Below are 24,191 nucleotides of genomic sequence, written 5' to 3'. Positions count from 1 at the left end.
GTATTAACACAGTAGGATCTATTGTTTTGTTTGTATTGCAGTACCACAAACAATATTCTAGACGTGGACGCCTCATTAGCGAAGTTTCCCCTCTCTTGGGTCACGCTGGCTGCAGTTGTGTTCGTTCACTCATAGCACATTTAATAGAGGCTCAAACGGCAGTGCATTGAACGTGTTCTGACATAATGCATAAATCACCCTAAAATGAAAGGATTAGAGGCGATGGTATTCCGATCATAAAGCTGCCTCGCATAAAAAGGAGACGGATAAGGCGTGAGGTTTGTAAATCTTCTGCACCTGCGATAAATTATAATTTGCATGGCTACATTTCTCCAATGACCACATCGATATTACAGACTTTGATAGAGACTCTATAAGCACCGCTACTCTCCCCTCCTCTGCGCTTTCTCTCCCCCCTTCTGTCGTTCTCATAAATTCATTGGTCGTGGTCTCGCTTTCACACTATCCGCCGCTTTGCTGCTCAGACTGCTGCAGTTGTATTTGGGAGAAGTTGGCAGCTGCTGGCAGAACGGTACAAAGGCTTTCCTCTCCTCACTCGCCTTGGACTCTGGAATTATGCACAGAGCTGACTCAGTTTCTGCCCTGTGTTAAATCCTTACCTCCCCCCCCCACCCCCTTTAAATTGAGAACGACATTTCGCTACCGCGCTGCCATGGAGATTGGAGTCCGTATCCTCTTGGCTTTCCTCGTGAACCAGGTAGGACTGGAGTTAAGAGTGTGTTCTTGTGAGAGTGGCGTTTACACATTAGAAAGAGACCGTGCACTTTGAAATGTTTGCTTGTTTTACTCCGCAAATAGAAAGCTTGTCAGGCACCTGCTCTGCCAAATAGTCTCGAGTCAAGTAGAAGTTTGCCCATTTCCCTCCTCAGTAAAGCGCGTTCTCCGTGAATCATGGCATCGCGGATTGGGGCACCTTTTTTTTGTGTGCCTTTAGTGTGAATACATGTTGACAAGTGAGGGGACGTGCTGTGATGACTGTAAGAGTTTGGTGTGTGCAATTCACGGCTCCGGCGCCTCTTGTCCTCGCTCGCATCTATATTCCACTCAGTCACCAACTTGAGCGTTTCTCCGGATCGCTCTGTGTGCGCGCGCTCGTGTGTGTGTGTGTGTGTGGGAAGCGGAGAGGAGGAAACACACAGGCGCTCGGGGAGAGAGCGAGGAGAAGGTGGGGGAGACTTGGCTGCTCCGCCGGCTGCTGGAGCTGCCTGTTTGTGTCTCGACTCCGCTCTCCCGGTGTCTCTGTGGATGTGGTCTCTCAAGGGATATCTAATAAAGCCTTTATTCGCATTGTGATAGAGGCTCGCGCACGCTTGATCTGTCTTTAATATGGGAAACGAGCGAGAGCTAACTCGGAACAGCTGCCTGCCAGTATCTCCGTAGAATTTGATTGCTTTTCGGATTGTGTTTTTTGTTGTTGTGTGCGTGTGTGTGTGTGCGCGCCCCTGAAACTTTTAGCAAGGAAACTTGTAAAATTTAATTTTAATGGATTTTGGCCAATAGCCTTTTTTGCATGCTCTTTCTGTTCATTTTGACATAGCTTCAGTCGAAATAATCTCTTTTCATCATTAACACTTCAAAATGAACAGCTTTTTTTTTTTTTTTTAGGTCAGGGGGAGGGCTTCGAATACTGTACGCCATTTCCCAACAGTTCTATTGGCACTTTGAAAAAACGAAATGAATGAAATACTAATATCGCTTATACATTAATTAATGTGACATCTGCTTATCCTTCATTCTGCTTTCTATGCATTAAAGTGCATTGGCCTTAAAATGAAAGACGAACATGAATGTTGAGTAGCATGTAATGCATTCATATGATATGATGTATTGCTCATGTAAGCCTTATGCTGTCTGACAATGTCATTTGGCTGGACATAAATAATGTGATTTACAAGTTCTAATCCGTAATATCCTATTACTACGTACAGTTACAGGCAACTTTAAAGAAGCTTTTAGTACACCACAATTATGTTTTTCACTATAAATCACTTTAGAGGCACTTGTCTGACTGGTGATCCACATGCAGTTAAACATTATGCAAAACCATATTTCTTACACTACACTCTAGGGCTCAATTTCCTACATGTAAAAGCTACAATATAATGACTCTCTCCTGTTGGCATGCAGTAATGGTTTAAGTGCGACAAGCTAATTTTAAAATAACCAAGCAGGGACTATTTCTAAACATGGCTAGCCTGCAATGGTGGAGCCCTGAAGCGTGGCAGGCAAACAGCTCATTTGGGGGGAGTCGGATGCTGTTGTGCTGCTTTTTTCTCTTATTCCTTCACTCTCATTGTCTATCTGTCTGCCCAGTATGTATGCTCCAACACAAAGGAAGGTAGTGAAACTTTCTTAAATTGAAGTATATCCTAATCCTATCATCTCAACATTACCATACTATAATTTGTTAAAGGTGCGCCACACAGGCCTATAGTCTCTTCTTTCCTCCATCATAAATAATCTTTTTCATGCTATAGTTTTACACCACTATCTTTCTCATATATCCAGGCTGGTGAATGCCACAAACATTACATTATTATGTAAATAATCATTATGATCTATGTCGGAAAGACTGACTGTTGAAGATAGATAAAGCACGCCAGTTTGAGTCACAGTTTTGTTCACAGTATGGAATAAACTTGATATATGTGCAGGGGTGCCGCACTCCAAAATGTATTATTCCATATCCATTCATGTGCAGACAGATGCTCAATCGCAACTAACGTTAGAAACACATGTGACAGGCTCTCTTGGCAAACCCTGTAATCTCACCATGTTATCCTGTGGTCGGCATGGAATCGAATGAACCTCCCTTATTTATTGTAGATGCTCAGGTAGGGAGCCAAGTTCCTCTCCCCATAAAGTGGCGTATCGCACACACACACTGCACAGGCCGCAATAAATCCCTGTTTCCCAAATGAAACGCTAAGCAGTCTCTCCGGGTGGAGCCATGATTCAGAATGAGCACTGCACAGCTGGGAGCTGCAGGTGTAACATTTTTTATTTATTTTTTTAAACATCTTTTTCCATCATCTACTTGCATTCTGTTCCTTCTGTCATTACTGGTCGTCACACTTGTGTTTGTTTTAGAACTCATTAGAAACAAATTTATTATTTAGTTTTTGTGAGAGGAGTAAAGATTGCCATCCTTGTGTAAAAGAAAGCTGAGGCATAAATAGGCTCCCTTTTACAATGGAGTCCTCAGATCAAAGGAGCAGCATGAATCTGTTAATACAAATGGTATGTAATTACTCTGAGTTTTGCCCCAACTTTTAGAGTTTTGTTGCTAAATGAAACTAAAGAGAAATGCGATAGGGCAGCGACTGTTCCCTACTAGTCTTACGAGAGCGGAAAAAGAGACTTCAAGAGATTGAAACAAAGCATCTCATACTCAGTCAACTCAGTCCAGTCGATAATATTTGAAAATCGGCACCACTAAACATACTATGAACAACTGAGAGTTGACAAAAATTGAAAAAAGATGCATGAAACAACTCATCTGCTACACTTTGATTAAATGTGTTAAATGCTCATAGTGGTCACACCAGTTCTGACACGGCCGTACAAAAGTGTTGAGAAGTCGCGGTGCAGAGGACAGAGTTGCTATGGTGTCCTGCTGTTGATAGACCAGAGTGACCTTGCCGTGGCACATACAGGCACACACACTTTATCCTTTCATGCTTCTCCACTCTGTGCTCCGCTGTGTTCACTCTCACCTTTACTACAGCAAAAGATTGATGTGCTAAATTTAAATAGAAGAGGACACAGCCCGCAGTGGCATGTCAGCGTTGTAAATTACTCATGTCCATCGCAACAGGCATGCCATAAACTCATGCATTGCTCCTGAACATGCAGCTCCTGGAGACACGAGACCAGTGGGCCATTTAGAAAGATAGTTTCATAGTCATTCATTCACTAATTGGGTCTATAAAATGCAAATGTAATGCAGTTTCTTAATGGTTACTTTGGGACAAGAATTGGGCATAAACCTTGATTTACAATCTATGTACTGCTAACTGCCAGGTCAAACAATCAAGTAATAACAATGCCAGAAAGTAGAGGAGGAAGTCTCCAAAAATGTGTTGAAACAGGCCTCAACTAAAAATGACAGTAACACCTAGGCTAGGAGTGTGACAATATATCGATTTTCCGATATATCGCGATATTTTGTGGGATGATACGATATTGACACTTTTGATGACGGCATGCATATTAATGAGAGACATCATGCATATTAATGAGGCAGCAGTGCTCCACTGCTTTCACAGTCAATAGAGGCCAACAATGATCAAGAATTTAGTAATGCTGCCAACAAAGTCAGCACTCAAATATATTACTTTTAATGATAGTTTTTATAATTATAAATAAGATTAACTTGGGGTTGATTTACTACTTTTGAAATAATAGTAATACTGTGGTTTCTTGTTTATTTGAATGCAAATGATGAATAATATACAGCATGTTAAAATAAAGGTTTAAAGTAGCATGGTTTTTTTTGTGATGTATCGTAGGTTATTTTTATCCAATATGTTGATTATTGCAGCATTGGCGTATCGTGAGATAATCGTCATCGTAAGCCATGTATCGTGTATTGTATCGAATCGTTAGGTACCCAGAGGTTCCCACCCCTTATAACACCCATATTATACATCATGCAATCATGCCTACGTATTGTAATCCAAATCTTATTTGCAAACCTGAAAGCAAATGTTCAAATATTTACGTCACAGAATTCATGATAAGTATTGAAAAAGTCATGTATGCAGCGTCACCTCTATTGAAATCCACGTTCTGACATTGTTTCTGCTCTAGTGAATGACATGTTGCGATGGCCACATGCCATGTTGACTGCTGTCAGAAACTACATGAGAACTTGGAGGGAGACTGGAGTGCGGTTCAGGCGCTACAGCAAAAGCTACTGAAACTAATGATGATGTAAATGGGTAATGCCAGTCGTGATGGCAGGCGATTTCCTTTGTTTTCTTATAAGTTTCAGCATGGTCTCTTTCCACTCTTTTGTTGTGGTTTTGGGAAGTTTAATGTGAACTCTCTTGGCTACATCATCAACTGTAAATGAAGGCGGCGAGCAGCACAATGTCCCCGACTGTCTTCAAGTTTGTTGTATCTTCAAGTTTGCTGGACTTTTTTCGATCAGTGGGCTCATGTGTTTTTTGTGTGTTTTTGGTCTTTCTCGCCATCTCTTCTCATGGAGTAAAAAGCCTACTGCTGCAGACTGTGGCAGCAGAGTGCACTTTCGTTTTTTTTTTTGGGGCTCGGAGGCATCGACTAAAATCCTGAAAGCTTCCAGTAAATAATAACACGTATATTCGCACCTGTACGCAACAGACACTCGAAAGGCAACAACAAAAGAGTGCACAACACACATGTTTCCCCTGTTCTCTTGTGCACTCCCATTTCCTTTTAATGGAAGCCTGAAAAAGAGAAGTGGACTTTTATTTATCCGTGTGCTCCCTTGTGACTGTGGTCGAGCAGTTGTAATGGGCTGGAAGGTCAAATGCTGTCTTAACTTCTCAGTGGGAGGGTGTGACCTTTGAAGGAAGTCACTTTTTTCCTCACTTACTTCTATTCCTTGATCTAGCCACTAGTCTCCTGGGGAGGGTGGATAACAGATCGAGATACTCAGTGGTAATTAAAGTAAATATGTCCCCTTAGCGCTCCATTAGAATCCGCCTGCATTTGATATAAGTGGCCTAATTATGCAAAACACCATTGGATAATCGTAAAAAGAGTGCCAAGTAGAAAAAAAACATCCTATGAGAGTGGATTAATGGCTTATTTGTGGAGACGACTTTTGCAGCAGGGAGTTGAAAAGGAGGTACAAAAGGCCTTAGAAAAAACATGTGTGAAGGACAAGCCATGCTATGTCAACCGGTCCCATCTCTGTGTCTTGTCAATTTTGTGGTCAGACAAGCGCAAGAACCGGCGCAGAGATAAAATGGGTGACAGGAAGACAGGGAGTCCAAACTGATACCTAGTTTGAGATAAGAAGGGCGGCTAAAATAGGCAATCCCCCAATGACAAGCACATTGAAGTGAGTGATTGTGTTCTGAAAGAGATGGTTGGATGTCACCCATTTTTTCTGCATCCTGACAGCTTATGCATGCCTCCAACACCAGGAAGCACATTAAAGATAGTCATGGGGATTCAGCGCCTTTGTTTGTCTCTACCTTCATTTGCAGATGTTGCAGGTCTACGCTTCGCTTACTAACATCTACTCTTCCTAATCAAATGATGCAGAATCAACTGAGAAGAAACAATACATGATTCATATTTTATATATAAATATATATATTTTGCCTGTAATATATGAATAATTCATAGACTAACATACAACTACATACAGAAGACTCGGACCATGTTGCAGGTTGATTCGTGTAACACAAATGTAATGATGAATTCATTCATTTCAAAGCAAAGAGTACTGGTAAAATACGAGCGATCGCTGTTTTTGTTAAAGGGACTATACAGAGTTTAAAAATATTAAAATGATGTATTTTCCTCCCCCTACATGTTCCAGCCATGTCCTAATATGTAGAATGAGCCCAGACCTGTTCACCACACCTGCATCTAAAATCCTGCACTGTCACTTAAAAGTTTTTAATTCGGGTCCAAAGTGCCGTCATGCACGAGCTTTATATAGAAGCTGCAGTTACACATAAGACCTGAGGTGGCAGTAGTGAGTATAAAATGACGAACTTGCATCTAGCCCCTTTAACTTCCGCAATTTTCGCCGGATGTTTTGGTGAATGGTAGGCAACAGCTGATGCATCCAGGCCTCTAACACGTTTTATAAAATGATAGATTTGTTACAGTGCAAGAGAAGCAATACCCTGTTTATGAACATTGCTTTTTGCCGATCATAGGACTCTTATCATTTGTTTAAAACATAAAATGCCTACCACGGCCCCCGGTTTCAGGGGGCTGTGGTAAACTATCAGATATACTTTAACACATTCACTGTTGCTTGTCAGACTGAAAATAAGCTTTCAACCACATAACAGCAAACACCAACAGAACTAACATTACAGACAACTAATTCAGAGCAAAGCAACAACTAAACAGCACACTATTGCCTAACAATATGTATTTAGCCTAAGCACATTGCTGCTCCTTCACGTCGAAAGGAGCCAGCTGAGGTGGCTGGGGCATCTGTTCCGGATGCCTCCTGGTCCCCTCCCGCGGGAGGTGTTCCAGGCATGTCCTAGTGGGACAAGACCTCATGGAAGGCCCAGGGCACGCTGGTGGGACTATGTCTCCGAGCTGACCTGGTGTCGCCTCGGGGTCCCCCCAGAACAGCTGGAGGAGGTGTGCGTGGATCGGGAATTTTGGGCATCTCTGCTGAGACTGCCCCCGCGACCCGGCCCCGGATAAAGCGGAAGAAAATGGATGGATGGATGGATGGATGGATGGATGGATAGACATTGATATGAGAGCATAAACAAGTGATTTATGTCCTGCTAAAAGTTAACAGAGTGAAGTGGAGCTGAGTGAACAGGCAGAAGATGTGGAATCTGGGAGTTAACCGGTGCTCTTACCTCCAGCCTTGAGCGTTTTTCCCTCTGGTGTCTGTTTAGCCTTGTTGAAACTCCACAAACTCACGACAGCCGGTAGCTTCACTGCTGACAATCTGACTTTAAAGTTACTTTTCTAAGTCACAGTACGTTACTATTTTGTAATTTAATAAGAGTTGCAGCACAGCAGCCAAACTTACAGTGAGAGTCCCATCAGGTGAGGCAAAGCAAACAGCTAATGCAGGAGGAGGTCGTTATCGTCAGTGTCAGGATATGAGGTAAGACACGGGCGTAATCTTTGTTGAAACGCAGTGATTTAGCCACAGCACGAGATAAACAGCAGCGCATTGAATATTAGACCATCCCTTCAAAACAAAACATAGAATATCCGTATAATCCACCGGTGTTAGTGAGTTTCCCTCAGTGTTTTGAGATGCCGCATGTGAATGACAGTAACCAATTAGGAGTCAGCAAAGGCTCTGGCGTGCCTAACATACAGTATACCTCAAAGTGTGTGCTGCATGTGGGATTGACTCCAGGACTAATCTGAGTTAGCCCCGACATGTGTGGGTGGACCACGGGTGGGACTGACAAGGTTTGCATTATCCACTTTCTTCTAGGAGTCTGGCAATTACTCTTTACATTTTGTTGAACTGTTATATCTCAAAAGATTTTACTGATTACTTAATTGCTAAGCAATCACAAAAAGTAAGGTTACGACTGAACTGACTCCCCTGAAAAAGAGATTCTTAATCTCAGTGGGACTATCCTAGTTAAATAAAGGTCAAAGAAAAAATAAAATGTTATAAACACCTCAATTTGGTAGATTTCATCAGAACATGTATTGATTCTTTGAGGAAAACATAATATCTCCTGATGGAAGTTCTTGGCAATGAAACCTGAAGATAGCTTTTTTCTCAGTGTTCCAATCTTGTCTAAGGTTCTGCCATTTTTGGCCTGTTATCGCTGGCTCACACTGTTAATTGTAGCTGGAGGGCTAAAGCTGTCTGATAGAGATTCTGCCTGCTGCATTTGATCTATTTTTATGAGTGTATTGGTTGAGGTGAGTTGTTCCCTCATGGCAAACCTTCAGATAAATGGGTCCTACAAAAGCAGCGAGTCCCTGGATGCTCGGTAGCTAAATTGGTAGGTGAGGAGATATAGTGAACCAGATATAAATCAAAGACAGACTGACTTGCTGTTATATGTTTGTTCTGAGGAAAAGCGAGAACCTGGTTTTCGTGCAATGCACATACACGATGTTGACAAAAAGTATACCTACTTTTGTGTGACCTATTTAAACTACTTGCAAGATTGCATTGAAAATCACACAAAATTGCCATAATGTCTTATGCATTCTGCCGCTGAAAGGGCGGTTATGTCTCTGTAAGTTTGAATCCACTTTCATTCAGACTTTATGTTTATTGTGTTGTTCATCTTGTCCTGTGAGATGTGTTTTGAAAATTGCATTTGATAAACCTATTTTGTGACCCTTTTTCTGTTAGTCTGCCAAGGGAACATATTTTTTGGAAAATGTTAAAGCTGTAAATATGTTTCTGTTTAGTTTGTTTTATTTTATTTTATTTTTGTTTAGTTTAATTTCAGTTCAGTTCAGTTCAGTTCAGTATTGTTCGGTGATGGAACTACCTTATAACATGACTATCTGTGTCTTTTATGGACATCCAGAAGGCTAGATTTAGCAGAATGCTTCTTAGTGCAACACAGCATGTTTATGGCAACACTAATTGAAGATCATGTGTCTCTAAAGTACTCAACACTTAGATGCAGATATGTTTATGCTTACTTTTATTTGGCTTATATAGCTTGTCTATGTTCACTTGGCTGTGGCGTGCAGGCGTAACAGACAATGAATTAGCAGCAAGGCCCTGCATGACCTTGCTTCATCATGAATATCGTGTTTGATAGCCACATACTGCCATTTCTGCTGACTAACTCTTAACATTCTCTTGATCGGCACATTTCATCCCATAACAGCCTCTCACATGGTGTTGCCATTTGTTTTGAGCGTATCCTTTAACAGTTTGTTTCCAAGGTTAGAAGCATAAAAACACCTCTTCTTGCGCTACTGTGAATGGAAGCCTCGTCCGTGACCTTGCTGTGAACACTACGACACTCCAGAGTATAAACTGTAAGGTAATCACACATGAAGTATGGTAGCCTTGACATGAACATTGTTATGAAGCTCATATTGAAAGGGTTTCTCAGGTGAGGCACCACTAGTCTCATAGCATCTGTTGGAAACCTTTAAAGGCATCAACTCCCCTTTTATATTCTTCCTAAACATCACTCTAGGGTGCTCTGTCTTCAGTGCTTGTTTGACTTTGAAGTAATATAATCCCACACCACTGTTAACGGAAATGATTGCTGAGAAGGTCTTTCACTTCTGTTTGGAAGCCCTACACTCTTTGGTACATATTCTACCTCAGTCATCAAAGTAAATTGAACAAACTAATATACCAAATTGTCTCCCCATTCTGAAAATATTAATAAGTAAATCACATGGCAAATATTAACCGGATTACACCAACTGAATAGTCCAATAAAACATCATCATGTACCTCCTGTTTTTTCACCCCATGCACTTCTCTTCTCTTCTGAATACCGTGCATTTTATTCCCAAGCCAACTACACAACTACATGATTCTCGATCACACGTCAGGACAAATGATTTGATCAAGTCTCCATTGTCTGCCCTGTTATGCTCCACCTGCTGCCTAGATGGAGACAAAATGCCAGTGATAATTGCTTTTCACTTAATTTGGAGCCTCGGCCTCGCACATGCCACCGTAGCTGCGTTTTTAGTGTCCATCTCTGCCAGCACTTTTCTCTGTATGCGTTTTCTAATGGTGCTTTGTGGCACTTGAGTGAGCTGGACCTCTGAACCTTCCTGTCAGATGGGAACATGTTCTGATACCTACGCAAGTCGCTCTAAGGCACTTTCAACACTTTTTTTTTTGCACTTATTCCTCTTGATCTGAACATCCAAGAGAGACAACTTCACTGTAGCTGACAAAGCACTTCACCTGACTCTCTTTACCGCAGTTGTCAATTGTAAGCGTTAAATTGCAAACATAAAGGGAGTAGACAGAGTTTAAAACTGTTAAAATTATGTATATATTTCCTCCCCCTACATGCTCCAGCAATGGCCTAATGTGTAGAATGAGCCCAGACCTAATCACCACATCTGCTGCTAAAATCACTGAAAAAGTTGTTAATTCAGGTCCGAAGTATTATGATCGTACCTGATTTTCTTATGCATTTGCATTAGGTTTAGACGTAATATAGTCCAATTTATTTTTGACCATTTTCAGACCAGGGTTAGTCCTGATTTTTTTCTTGATCTATAGGCCTAATGCCTAAGTACTTGAAAATTTCAATATGTTATGAGGCTGTACTTTAAAGTTTGGGAACATATGTAAAATATAGAAAAAGTACCCATGTAAGTGATGGATGTATATTTTTTTAAAGAAACGGCAGTATTCTCCCATCATTTCTAAGTAGAAACAAAGATGAAAGTGTTGGGTCGGGAATTGCTGCAGCTTTGATTTTTATAAAATAGTCTTCCTCTGTCTAACCTCATTATGCAAAACACCAAAGCCAATAACCTTATCCTCTACCCCCTCCAGGCTCACAGAGTTTCATGCGCTCTTCTACACTCATAATTTGCCAGGACGCATGTCTTAAACATATCAACTGTGCACAAATCTTTCTCCCTGACTTTATCTCCTAAACATAACTTGAGCTGTCCCCATCCATCTCCAATCATTGTCATTATGTGCTGCTGTGGAAGTTTGTCTTACACTTGTAAGATTTGTTGATGCCAGGACGTTTCTGGTGATTTATCTTACATATATCTCGCCCATTTCCGTCTTGTTCCGGTAGCCCATTTTTCATCACGGTGCTCTGGTTCCCCTGCACCTGACTCAGTCCTTGTTTCGCTGGGTGACGTCTGCGCTGGCATGTCATTTATTTCATTGTCTCTCATTATCGTATGAGGTAGGCGGTAGTGTGAAGGGTCTTGCTTAAGGACCCACACAGGCAGCTCATTTCCCCCACGAGGGATTCGAACCGAGCTTGGAGGCAAAAAGAGACCGCTCGCGGAGGGTGAGGAAGAGTTTTTAATATATATATACAGGTATATATGTATATAACTATAAAAACTCACTGCCCCGAATGCCCCAACGACCACGGGCACCACTGATGCCTTCACCCTCCAGGCCTTCTCCAGCTCTTCCCTGAACCCCTGGTATTTCTCTAGTTTCTCGTGAATATATATTATATTAAGATAGCGGTGATGCTCAACCTGCAGCTCCTCTGCAATATGGATCAACATGGAAAAGTTGAAAAATTGAAATCAGATGTTAATTTAAGCGTAGAATAATAATCTTTGCAAATACGTATTAGTTCATACCCGTTTTCATATTTAGTATTCAGGCAAGTCTACTGGGTAGATCAGCTATTTTTGACCTTCCTGGTTGAAAGCTCCACACTCAGTGGAGCTTTTATTTAAGAAAATGGATAGATTGTATACTGAGCTGCTTCTCCTATTGTTAGAGTGCAGCAAACAAAGGCCCCGCTTGAGAGAAGTGCTGTAGTCATTAAGGGACTATCGAGTGTGTGTGGGGGGAATGAATCTTGTTTGATTCTGAAAGACGCTTGTGAAGCTTTTTTAAAGTGGAAACACAAATCACTTTGATCATGTTGTTTTCTTTAAATAATCCGCTTATCCGACAGCCGTGTCCTTTTGAGCTCCCGGGCCATTGTAGGGTTTTTAGTTATGAATTTGTTCAAGCGCTTTATAATGTTCATCTATGTGCACTTCTGCAAAAAGTTCTTCGCCAAGACTTTCATCTTGTGATCGCTGAATGTAATTTTGGGTATGAATTTCTTTCTGCAAATCTGAAGTAATTAAAACAGAGTTTGGAGCCACAGTGCTCTCAATCCATTAGGGTAAGTGCTTGAGTAGTCATTTGCAAGCGCTCTTAAGGGCTGCTGGTACACTGGTGTACTGGGGTCCTCCTGGGAGGCTGAGGCAGCAGTAATGAAGGTAAAGATGAGGTTGTGGCTTTGGAAAGACCCTGTAAAGTCTACTAATTTCCACCGAGATTGTATCTGCCCCCACGTGTACATGCTGTGACTAATTCAAATGATTTAGAAAATGTATAGCTCTCGTTTCCAGCAAGTCTGTGTTAAAATTCAATGATGCAGAAGCAACATTTTGGCTCTAAAGTTATATAACCTCACAATAGCCTGATCTAAGTATATGTTTGTTGCCCCAATGCATAAGACAATGGGGTAACAAACACTTCCTGGCGTTACTCATGGACAACTTATCAATAACTGAGTAAATGGAAAACAATGATTATTTGGATTGAGTTTGTTCAAAAAGTCCTAATGCACCGAATGTGATAATACCAAAGAAATATACACAATTTAGTTATTCTATATCTTCCATAAAACAATCACACTCCCTCATGACCCAAACTTCTCTCTTTGTCATAGTTCAACACTGGCTTCTACCTGATCTGAACCTCTCTTATCGGCTATAGGCGGATCCTATAGGCTTCTTGTCGCAGAGATCCTCAGAGGACAGAGCTGACTCCGATTTGATTTTCATTAGGATTGCATGTCTTCACTGTCACATCCTCCTGCCTACCTTGCACGCTTTACTGAAGACAATTTTCCGCTGCGCTGGACCCCGTAGTGACAGGTTGTTTTTTTTACGCAACGGAGGAAGTCACGCTGGGCGGCTGCTTATCACTGCGCTCTCTGTCCCTCTGGCTGACCCGCTCTAAACCGGGACTTTTCATACCTTTTCTCCCCAATAGCTTTGACCTAGAGACGCTGATGCACTGCTGGTGTGATGGGACCAGCCTGCTGCAGAGTTATGGGACCAGAAGTCAAACGTTATTCTCTTTGAACTGTGATGTGTAGGTGATATACATTGAAACAGTGAGGTGAAAGCTGACGCCACGCACAGACTGAACAAGCTCAGGCTGGAGCCAGCCAGCAATCGATGCAATTTGTAATAGACCCAGGAGGGAAAGAGAGAGGGAGTCCTTTTTAGATTGTCTAATGCAATGTAGATTAGTTAAGCAGATATTTTACAATCTTTCCTCAATAAAATGTGTAATAAACAACAAATTAGCGAAGTTGACGAAAAATATTCTGCTGGTGGTTGGAGTTTTTCCCAGCTGCTTTGGGCATGAAGGATATAAGTATTCACAGATTACTGGAAGATTGGTGAGCTTTGAATCTTCATACTGCTGCTGTGTTTTGGCAAAGTAAGGCAAAACTATTTCTGCGATTTTACTTAAATCTAAAATCAACACTTCACACCAGCTTTAACATTTGAGAGAAGATTGACATTTAAACAGTGTTGTATATTAGGATTTATTAACTACTTAACTGCCACTTTAGGGTTACTTGGGTTTTTCCTAGGCACTGTAGGAGCCGTACAGGGGTTTTGGTGGTTTCTCCTTTTTTGCGAATGGAAGGCTGTGTGAGTGTACGTGCACGGACTACGTGTCGCGCGCTTCTGCACCGCAGTGATTGGTGGCACCGTGGGAGTGGCTTATACATTAGTGCACGCGCTCACCTGTGTGTAGTGTATGTGCTGAGCCTGCATCATGTCGGTGGTGTGAGCTTGAGGAGAAACTTTTTGTTGACTGTATTATTTCACATCAGAAGAAAGATTTGCCTTGTCTTATTAAGGTATGGTTTGGCATCCCATACCTTCGCTCTAAGTAAGTGCCTGTGTTCTCGTATGTTACGATCTGAAGAAGAATAAACCCTCGTAAGCATGTGCAATTGTTCTGTCTGCGCGCCATCAGTGTTCAACCCCCTTGTCTTAGCCTATCGTGGCGTGTTGGAGTATAAGTTTTGAGTCATACGCCACAACAGGCACGGTTCCTTTATTTAAAGTTGATCAACTTTACTCATACCTTGAGTCTTTGTTCTGGTTAAAAAAGCACGCATGGAATATAGTTTTGGCATGTGCATGTCGAATGAATGATTTTTAACAGGGTTTCCATTCTGAGCCCAACTCAGAGTGGAAACCCTGTTAAAAATCATTCAGTTATCCCTTGCTTGGTATGCAGTAACCCAGACAATGAAGAAGCAGGTTAGCCTGGCTAACTGCAGACTGCTGTGTGCGATCGAATCATTTCGAACTGCACAGCCTTCTGGGAACCATGACCGAATCACCAATCACAGAATGAGGAGGGACGGCAAGACGATGACGCGCTATTCGACATACGGAAGCTTGTAGTTTGTTTATAGATAAAAGATTAAAACAAGTTTATTAACAGCAGCAGACGCGACACCATCTTTCTATCAAGCTTTAGACCGTTTTCTAAATAGTTTAGCTCGAAGGTTTACAGCAGGTACGTCATACGTCATCTTATACGATGATACAATTGGCTATGGCTACGTGCAGACGCATGATAGACATTTGTAGCGCCCAATAAACGGTTATGGACAATCGTAAACCACACCTCTCCTACAAGAAAATGAATTGGTGGTCCCCAGACTAAATATCACTTGTGATTTTAGTCTGGGTTAGCCAGGCTAGAAGCAGGTCACTCTGACATCACTATAATCACTACAGCTAAAACCAACATTAGTCACATGCATTTCACATGTTTGCAGAGGTGTAAACCTTATCTTTGGGGCATTTTGTTCAATGTACGATAAAGTATAAAGGCGTAGAGATATTTTAAAAATGCCATACATCAGCTATTATGGCTTCCCTTTGTTACTGCAAAAGTATTGGATCTAAGAATCCAGGACAAGAACATGCACATTCATTACAAGCACACACACATATACCAAGAGCTGACACAGACACTGAAATTAACATAGCTCTATTCTATGATTTATGACAGTCTGTCCAGGCCTATTCTGGATATGCTACTGTGTGCCTCAAGCCGAACCTGTAGTGTCCTCATTTCCACCGTCACCTAAAAACACAGCCACAGCTGTGAACTGCTGCAGTAAAATCTCACCATTGTTCAGTAGAAGTGAATTAGGAGATTCAAAAAATTATACTCTGACTCACATTTCTCTCTTTCTATTAAGCATTAGAGCAGATGATGACTTGTAAAGAGCAAAAGGGGTTGAATTTAACGCTTTTGTAATTGCTTTTGCTTTTAGATCTGAAATCAATGGAGAGTGTTTTTTAAGTAAACTTAAGACTCATCTCTTTAGTTTAGCTTTTAGTTCAACTCTTACTTATTTTATTTTTATTTGCAGCCTAACTATAGGAGAGTGGGGGATTTTTCTATTGCTAATTGTTTGACTTTGTGTATCATCTGGCATTGGAGGAAGGCCTTCAAATGCCTTTAATTTTTTAGTCAAAAGCAAGCTTTTAAAATTTGTTTTAAACGTTTTAAAATGTGTGTGTGTTACTTTGTCATTATGGGTTGTTGTGTGTAGATTGATGAGGAAAAAGAAGATTATTTTTTTTACATTTGGTAATGAAAAAATTGTGGAAAAACTGATAGGAGTGCGATCACTTTCGGGCTGCTCTGTACATGTCCCCAGGGCCCACTAGCAGGCATTAAACTTCTCATTGGACTGTCTGTCTTGGGCTCATCCACATGACCACCACTTGCGTGAGAACTTGTTGACTCAAATGCTGCACATTTGATGGCCTGTTTTACATCTTTTGCAACACGATAAAGAAACCTTGAACCTTGGACCGTAACATCATCCCTGAAGCCTAAATTGGTGACTGGACTATTCTATAAAGGGTTCTGCATCGACCACAAACAGCCATTTCGTTGAAACGTCCACAAAGAAAAGCGCTCTTCAAAACGTAATGTCAAGATTCTGAGTTCTCCGTGGCTGCCACTTGATAGCCCTCTCCTTCAAAGCCAGACAAATCTATTTTCTCCAGTCTGCATAACAGCGAATAGGCTCCGATGCTTCACTTTTTTCTCTTGTGGGTGGAAAGTGTGTCTTCACTTGAGCTGGAATGGATCCAAACTTAGTTAAAAAATCATAATGACTACGTGGGTGAGCAAATATTCAAATCATATTGGCAAAGTAAAAATATCAACCGAGCAAGTGCAAAACAATGTTGGAGCAATTAAAAATAAGAAATGTTTTTTGAGTGTACATTTTGGGGACTTTAGTATTATGTTTGAGGTATCTTTTTATTTTTTTTATTTTTATAAATAAGCACAATACCAAAGCAAGTTGTGGTTTGTAATGCAAAGACTCAATCAATAAATTAGCAGAATTAAATTATGAAAGTGAGTAATTAAACCTAGCGTGCATCAGTAGAACTAAAATGGCTATGATTTTGAACATCTTAAGATAAGAAAAGTTTCTGAATGTATGTGAAAGTTAGTATTTGAGGCTAATGTGGATTTGAAGAAATTGAGTGAAGTCTAGTTGAGCCAGCTTTGTGAGGCACGCAGACGACATGGGGAGAGAGGGTTGGCATGCCAAGATATGGTCCTGTTTCTCGGAAGGCTGACATCCGGCTTTTGGTCAGGCAGAGGTGACGAGGCCGCTCAGTCGTGGCACCGGTTTCTCGGGCTTCAAGCCGTTGAAGCGGCTTTGGTTCTCTCAGGCGGATGCAGGCAAAGTTGGGGCTCTCCGCAGTTTGGCTGATTATTGATCAGTCGAATAAGCCGCGTGCCGGCTGGTAGCTGAAGGCTGAAGGTTAGTTGAAGAGAAAAATGTTTGGATAAACATGCCAACCTGTCCAAATACTGAAAAGGCAATAAGACACGTCATAGACATTCAAATCTGATTTATTTTTTATTTTTAAGAAAATATTTGGGAATAAGATTTCTGTTTCTGGTCTGAGACAAAGAAAGGTCAGATGTCAGACTGCTGTTGGTGAAGCCTGGTATACCTCTCTTGTGGTCTTTACTCTCTTCTCTCCATTACACAGTCAGATCAGACTTTAGAAAAAACATATTTCACTGATGCATATTCATAGGCAATGTGTATGGTATGAAACAGTTCATATTCCACATGCATTATTTACAATATGATTACATACAGTATATGTACATGGATCCTTGTTAAAAAATGAATTGGCACTGATGAATTTCGTTCAGTCCATTTTTGTTCACTTTGACAGGGTTTAAAAATAGGCTCAGCCACACTTCAGTCATTAAAAGTAACATTTCTGAGTCCTACTTCTGGTAAGAGACTGAAAATTACCTCTCAAATCTGGACTGTGAGATCATGTATTTCTCTTAGTACTCATTTGTTCAAAGGTACAGTTCATTTATGAAAGTGTATTAACTCTTCTCATTCCTTGAGACTTTGTGAGGTCTTGAACTGTGTAATAGAAGCCTTGGTAAGACAAAGCGAGAGGTCAAAATGTCTCTTTGGTATCTCTACAAATGTATAGAATAAGGCAAGTAAGGATGTTGCCTTAAACACACTTAGGAAAAACCCTTTGCAAATCCTAATCATAACATTTAAGATTCAGATTTTGGTCAAGCATATTTTAAAGATGATGACGATGATGAAAGTTTTATAATAATTCCACTGCACAGATATGAATCTGCGTGTGCCCACGAGATACTGTTCACCTTGCTGGTCATTTACCAAGAATTTGCTCATGTGCTGAATAAGTAGCATGTGCAAAAGTGGATTTTCACACATTTTCCTCATGCATTTTCTCATTTACATATCAGATTTGGGGCCCACACTGTAATGCAGGCAATGTCAAATGGTAAATAGGTGCAACATGTCCACAAAATTGCATATTTAATTTTTTAGGTAGTACTTACTTAGCTTAATTATCTTGTCAATTCTGCAGTCTCATCATTATTATAAAAAAATCACATTGGACGTTTTTCTTTAGTTCCATCGGTGAACACATTCAAATGAGTAAGTCTGGTCTTTGTCAGCCGTATCATGTGTGTGAGTGTTCATCTGCATCCAGCATCAGTTTAATTGCCCCCACTGAGGGCTCATAGACTCCAAAAGAAAAATCCCTGCATGTGGTTTACAAGACATGCCCATCTCTGTCAAACACAATTATATATAACCTCTATATAACGAGGTGCAACATTTCATACTTGTTGTTCTCGCTGCCCAAACATACGGGCATGTGCGTTAATAACGTGCACCAGCACGTCTCAAATGCATGGACTTGTTACTGTGGTGCAAATTGGACTTTAGACGAGAGCGAAATGGATGTATTTGCTGTCCCAGCTTCATTAGCCATTGAAAGGAATGGGGGTAGTATCTGCATGGAATACAAGCACAGATTTCCACAAGAGCAAAACATTTGGACTTTATCCCATGAAGCAAACTTGCTTAACTGCACCTGTGGAAGTGTAGACATATAAAAGCAGTAGCAGGTGATTTATGGCTCACTCTGGCAAGACCAGGCGTCCTTTGATGTAAAATTAACTCGGTGTTTGATTGTCCTCGCGCTGCTCTAAAAACATGTTCGTAAAATACCAATATGTATATTATACATAAAGCCTCTGCGAAGGTTTTTAGAACTGAATATTACACATAAAACTAATCTATTATGTAAATAATAATTAATAAACCATAAATAAATCACAACTTCTAAAACGGACTAATTAACATTGATTTTCTTGTGCCACTACTACGAACACACAGGTAACAAGTATAAAAGTGGGCGGAGAAAGGATTAAGGCTAAAGCGTAAGGGAGCTGCTTTGATAATGTATAAAATCATATGGCAAGGCAAGTTGGTCAAGCACCTCAAAAACTGCTCTAAACATGAATGTGTCCAGGACCACTGCTCCTGACAGATTGTCCAGGGATATTAATTAGGTCAAATGCAAAAATCTAAATCATGAATTCAGTTTCCACTGCTGAAACAAATTTGTAATGATCCATAAACCCCCATAAATCCTTCTGAAATTCAAATCTGTATTTGACTTTGTAAATCTTTTCATCTCTTCAGTGCCCACAACTAACCCCATTCTCAGGTCTTTTCTTCCTCAGCATCTCTGCTCCTTAATTCAGCTGCAACAACTGTGTGAATAAGGGTCAACACCACAACAAGCCATGCTAATGTGCTGTGTAGATATGATCAAAATATGGACTCACGTATGTGTTCATACAAAACTGCTGTAAGTACTTGTTCAGTCCTATTGGAGAGCTCTCTGACCAATCTGACAAAAGCAAATCCTCTGTGATGGACTGTTATCAAGGGCAGTTTCTAACAAGAACAAGCACAAGAAGATGAATGAATATAATTGAATTTGTTGTGTGTAAGTATGAACTGAACACCCAGAATTATATGGTAAAGACTGCAGTGTGCGCGTACCAAATGAAGAATGAAGTGTAGAAAAAGACAAAGGCAGTTTGGAGGTAATGATGTCGCGGCTGAGAGCGGGCCAGAGAGGGCCAGAGAGGGGGGAAGACACAGGTTGGTGGCGGTGCTGATGTGCAGTCCTCTGGCTGGACAGGGCGCCTGAGTAGTAACTCTGAAATAGCTCCTGACAGAATCATTTCTCAGGTGGAGATTTGGCCCGGCTCTCCTGGCGGTGGGAGGACCAAAGCGAACAAGCCTTTCCACTTGTCATGAATATTTATCTGGGGAGAGTGTTCGCTAGGCCCGCCGAGGAGAATGACAAATCACGGTCTCTAAAGCCACTACCTGTATTTTATTCCCATCTATCCCTCCACCTCTTTCAACTTGTGACTCGCTGTCATCCAATCTGTGCTCCTGCTGTTTAATATGCCCGCTGCATTACATATACTGCGGGGAGTGTCAGGGTAAAAAAAAAAAACTGCTACATTCACATGAAAGAACACACTTACTGAACAAGGGCAAGGTTATTATAAATGGACACAATACCTTTAAGTGGTTTAATCTCTTAATGCTGTCAATATACATCTGCCTTCCCCCTCTACAAGTTAACCACAACCAAGACACAACACTTGCAAGACCATGCTTTTCTGTCAAGCATGTTAACCATCAGTGTCTCATACTTGCACCACCCCAATCAAATACAAACGATGGACATAAGTTATAAAGGGCGTTCGGAAAATGTTCACACACATAAAGGTTCCCAAAGATCAGGGAGGTGGTCCACTGCCGCCTTTTATACTCCTATTCAAACAGACCAATGTACGGCTTCCTGTTAAATCACCGTTATGTCCCCTCTCCACATCAGAAATCTTACACTGTTGTACTCTGTCGGGAATGAAAGCTCGGTGCTGTGGCAAGCTCTGTGGCTCTTTAGGCATTATGCAGCCACTTATACGGTCCATAAACCACATACATTTTAGAGAAATTGTTGAGGAAATTGTACCTTTGCCATCACAGGTAGCTGGTAAACCGTTTGAGGGAAAGTGTGCGTGGAAAATAGAGTTAAAGGGATTCATTTGAGTTTTTTTGGTGTCTTTCATCCATTTTTAAGTCTACTTTTAATCCAGTCCGCATAACATATCACACGAGTCTAGACTCTAGATACAGTATGTGCAGTGCAATAGGAGCTTGCACTATTTTGCTGTATGTACAATAAAGTATACACGTAGTCAGTGTGTTACCTTTTACCCTTTGCAGTTCAGCCAGTATTTCTGTCTCAACATGCAGTTACTTGAACAGTAGCACCTTAAGATATTGATGTGTAACAAATGTACAACAACGTATGTAGCTACAGTTTCCCCTGGGGTTGACTGACTGTTGTGGGATTTGCTTCCCTAGCTGACTGAACATTCAGAGAACAATATATTCTGTTCTATTTCTCCAAAGGTGTGGTATAGGTTAGTGATGACAAGAATGAAACAGATTCAGTCTTATTTTTCATTGTTGAAGCCTTACTGATACAACCAGGGAACGTTAGGAAAATTATGAAATCTGGCAAATGATAACCTAGCAAGGTTTGGGTGGTTTCCTACCTCCTGTTTTTTTTTTTCTCCTTGTGGTTGCTGCTGATGTGACTGTGGTTTGAGTGGAGAAAGAAAGGTCTGAGGCAATCTTTTCTATCCTGCTCGATCTCTCTCTAGGTGCACAGATTGGGCTTTGTAGTTGTGATTTGGAGGGAATTAAGGCCTGCCTTTGGTTGCCGGCAATAGCCGACAACTTGGAAGCAGGTTGAGCTTGTGAGTGGTGTGTGCCATTGTGTGTATGTGGAGGAAAGCACAAAAAAGTGTGGCAGATTAACTCACCCCAGCGCACAGCATTCAGCCGCTTCTCCAGGCTGCCCTTTCCTGCTCACCTGGCTCCAGTGTGCTCCAGCGATAAGTAACCACATTCAAAGGTGTCATGCCATTCACTTACATGCTTTCAGGCTGGAGGATGCATTTTTCTATGGTCTACAAGTCTCTGTGAGTTTTTAAATGAAGATGCATCTAAGATATTACGTAAGTTGCAACATATTTACATTTCACAGTAAAGGACAGAAAGGATGACAGAGGTTTGGCAAAGGAATTGTTAGTATTTGAATTAATTAAACAACAAGTATGTTTTGTCAAATGTGCATTATCATGAGACAAATAAAACAAGAGGCGTCTGTGACGATGAGAGCGAACAGGAGATGTCGGAGAGTTAGTTTGAGAGGAGTCAATCAATCAATCAATCAATCAATCAATCAATCAATCAATCAATCAATCAATCAATCAATCAATCAATCAATCAATCAATCAATCAATCAATCAATCAATCAACCCAACCAAACCAACTAACCCAACCAAACTAACCAATCGATCAAAGGATCCACTAATAATTCAATGTTTTCAAATATTTGAACATATACTGAACATAGCACTTACATTTGTATTTAATATATTAATTTGATTATTCATTCCCAAATTACTTCGACTGCATCGTTGAACCCTAATGTCAAAATGACATCACGCCAGCATTGTCTTACTGTGAAATAAGAAGCATAAACTATATCTGAAATAGCTTTGTGAAAAGAATAATGAATTTCTATTATCAGGAATATAAAAGTGAAAATTGAAGTCTTAGGATCCGTTAGCAATAGATGATAGATGTTCAGCCAAGGATGTGATTCTGTATTTTGTGGTGTTGATTAAAAGTTCCGGTGATAGAAACTAATAAGGCCTCACTTTTCCCTTTTTGGAATGCATCCACACTGCTCTGTCATGGATACCCTTGAAATGATCCAAGCACTGAAAATCTGACCTGTAAAATCCCTTTTGTCAATGAGTAATGGGATTTTGCCGAAGTGGGTGTAGGAGATGGGAGGCTTTTTTTATTATGACTCTTTTGGAAAGGCACAAGATTAAAGCTGTAGGCTTTGCCGATATCCTCTTTCAGACCATCGTCCTAATATAGCTTTCCCACATTTATCACATGGGAATCCTCAACCCTGGGAACAGTACATCACACTTGAAAAGATAGGAAGAGAAACAGGAAAAATAGCACAACCTTTGATTTGTCGTATCTTGTTTGTCTGAGTGAACACATACACTTCTAAATAACTTTGGAACCGTTCTGTCTTTCCAACTTATAAGTCATTTTTACAAAGGTCTTTTTTTTTCTTCTTCTTTGGGCTTCTGTACCCAGTCACTGCCGTAGTTTTCTTCAGAATGCTGTCAGAATGACACTGGCACTGAGGAAAATTGAGCTTACGAAGACAAACGGAGACAGAGAGGGAGAGCCAGAGACAAGCCTGGGGCGGTGGCGGTCCCTTGAGCAACACAGTGCAGCAGCTTGTGTCTGTTTGGCTTTGCCTGCTTGCTGTATGTGGAAGTATGCGCGTGTGTGGTTCTCTAGGGGCACGAAACATGGTGCACAAGAGATAGTCAGCCCCAGGCCAGTCGGCGGAGACTTCTACTGAACGCATGGAAATGACATCAACACCGTCCCCACACGCGGCGGACAGTATGACTTTGTGTCCCTGAGCAGAATGTTAAGAACTGGGACCATCCTGTGTGTCTCTAGATATTTGCCTTTTTTTTCAACATTGTGGAGAGGACAACTGAGGTGAGGGGAGCGTTTGACAGAGAAATGAAGAGCAGGAAACGGGCGAGAGGGCACACAGACAAGATGCTTAAAAAGTGGAAAAACAGCTTAGCAAGTCGGGCAAATCGGACGTTAAATAAAGTGTGGAACCTGAGCAAACACTAAGTCCGTTAAGGGTTTCCCACTAAACTTTCAGAATGTGAAATTCTTCTCAAAAGTAATCATCCTTTTTGTCACAACTGAAAATAAAGAAAAAGAGCAACCCCATTTTTTGCTGTTTTGTCTTACTGTATGGTTTATAAGTAACTGCAAGTGCCAGTTACAGCATTAAGAATAACAATGACTTCCCCCAAGGAGAGCAGAAAGACATCATGATTGAAGGCTATAATGAAGGAAATCTGGAACCAGACACGAACATCTGCTGATCAAATTGGAGAACATTTCAACGGAAATGATTGCATCGCTTCACACATGATTACAGCTAAGACACTCACGGTGAGAAAATAACTTGCATATCTCTCCGAACCCCCTTTCTTCTGCTGTTCATTTACTGTGTCCTTCCGCTATATCTTTGCTAGCCCCAGCTCATCAGCAGCATATGATCACAGTATAATTATTATATTCGAGTTCTGCTCTCAGCCTGTGGCCCACTGAGTGCTTTCTTCCTACACAAGCCCTCAGAGATGATGAGGCAGCTGTAGAATCAGGCCTACACCGTCACCC

General features: G+C 41.0%; 1 protein-coding gene across 1 annotated transcript in view; it reads left to right on the top strand.

The window, feature by feature from the left end:
* Positions 1-471: 471 nt before the first annotated feature.
* Positions 472-24,191, top strand: part of cdh13 (cadherin 13, H-cadherin (heart)) — a 287,039-nt gene continuing 263,319 nt past the window's right edge. Inside the window, exon 1 of the mRNA XM_079568318.1 lies at positions 472-718. Within this exon, the coding sequence (XP_079424444.1) occupies positions 674-718 (45 nt within the window). The 5' untranslated portion in view covers positions 472-673. The remainder of the gene's footprint in view (positions 719-24,191) is intronic.

The sequence above is a fragment of the Gobius niger genome (genome assembly GCF_951799975.1).
Source record: "Gobius niger genome assembly, chromosome: 12".
Taxonomy (NCBI): domain Eukaryota; kingdom Metazoa; phylum Chordata; class Actinopteri; order Gobiiformes; family Gobiidae; genus Gobius; species Gobius niger.
Note: the sequence above shows the minus strand (reverse complement) of the source record. Positions and strands in the feature narration are given on the sequence as shown.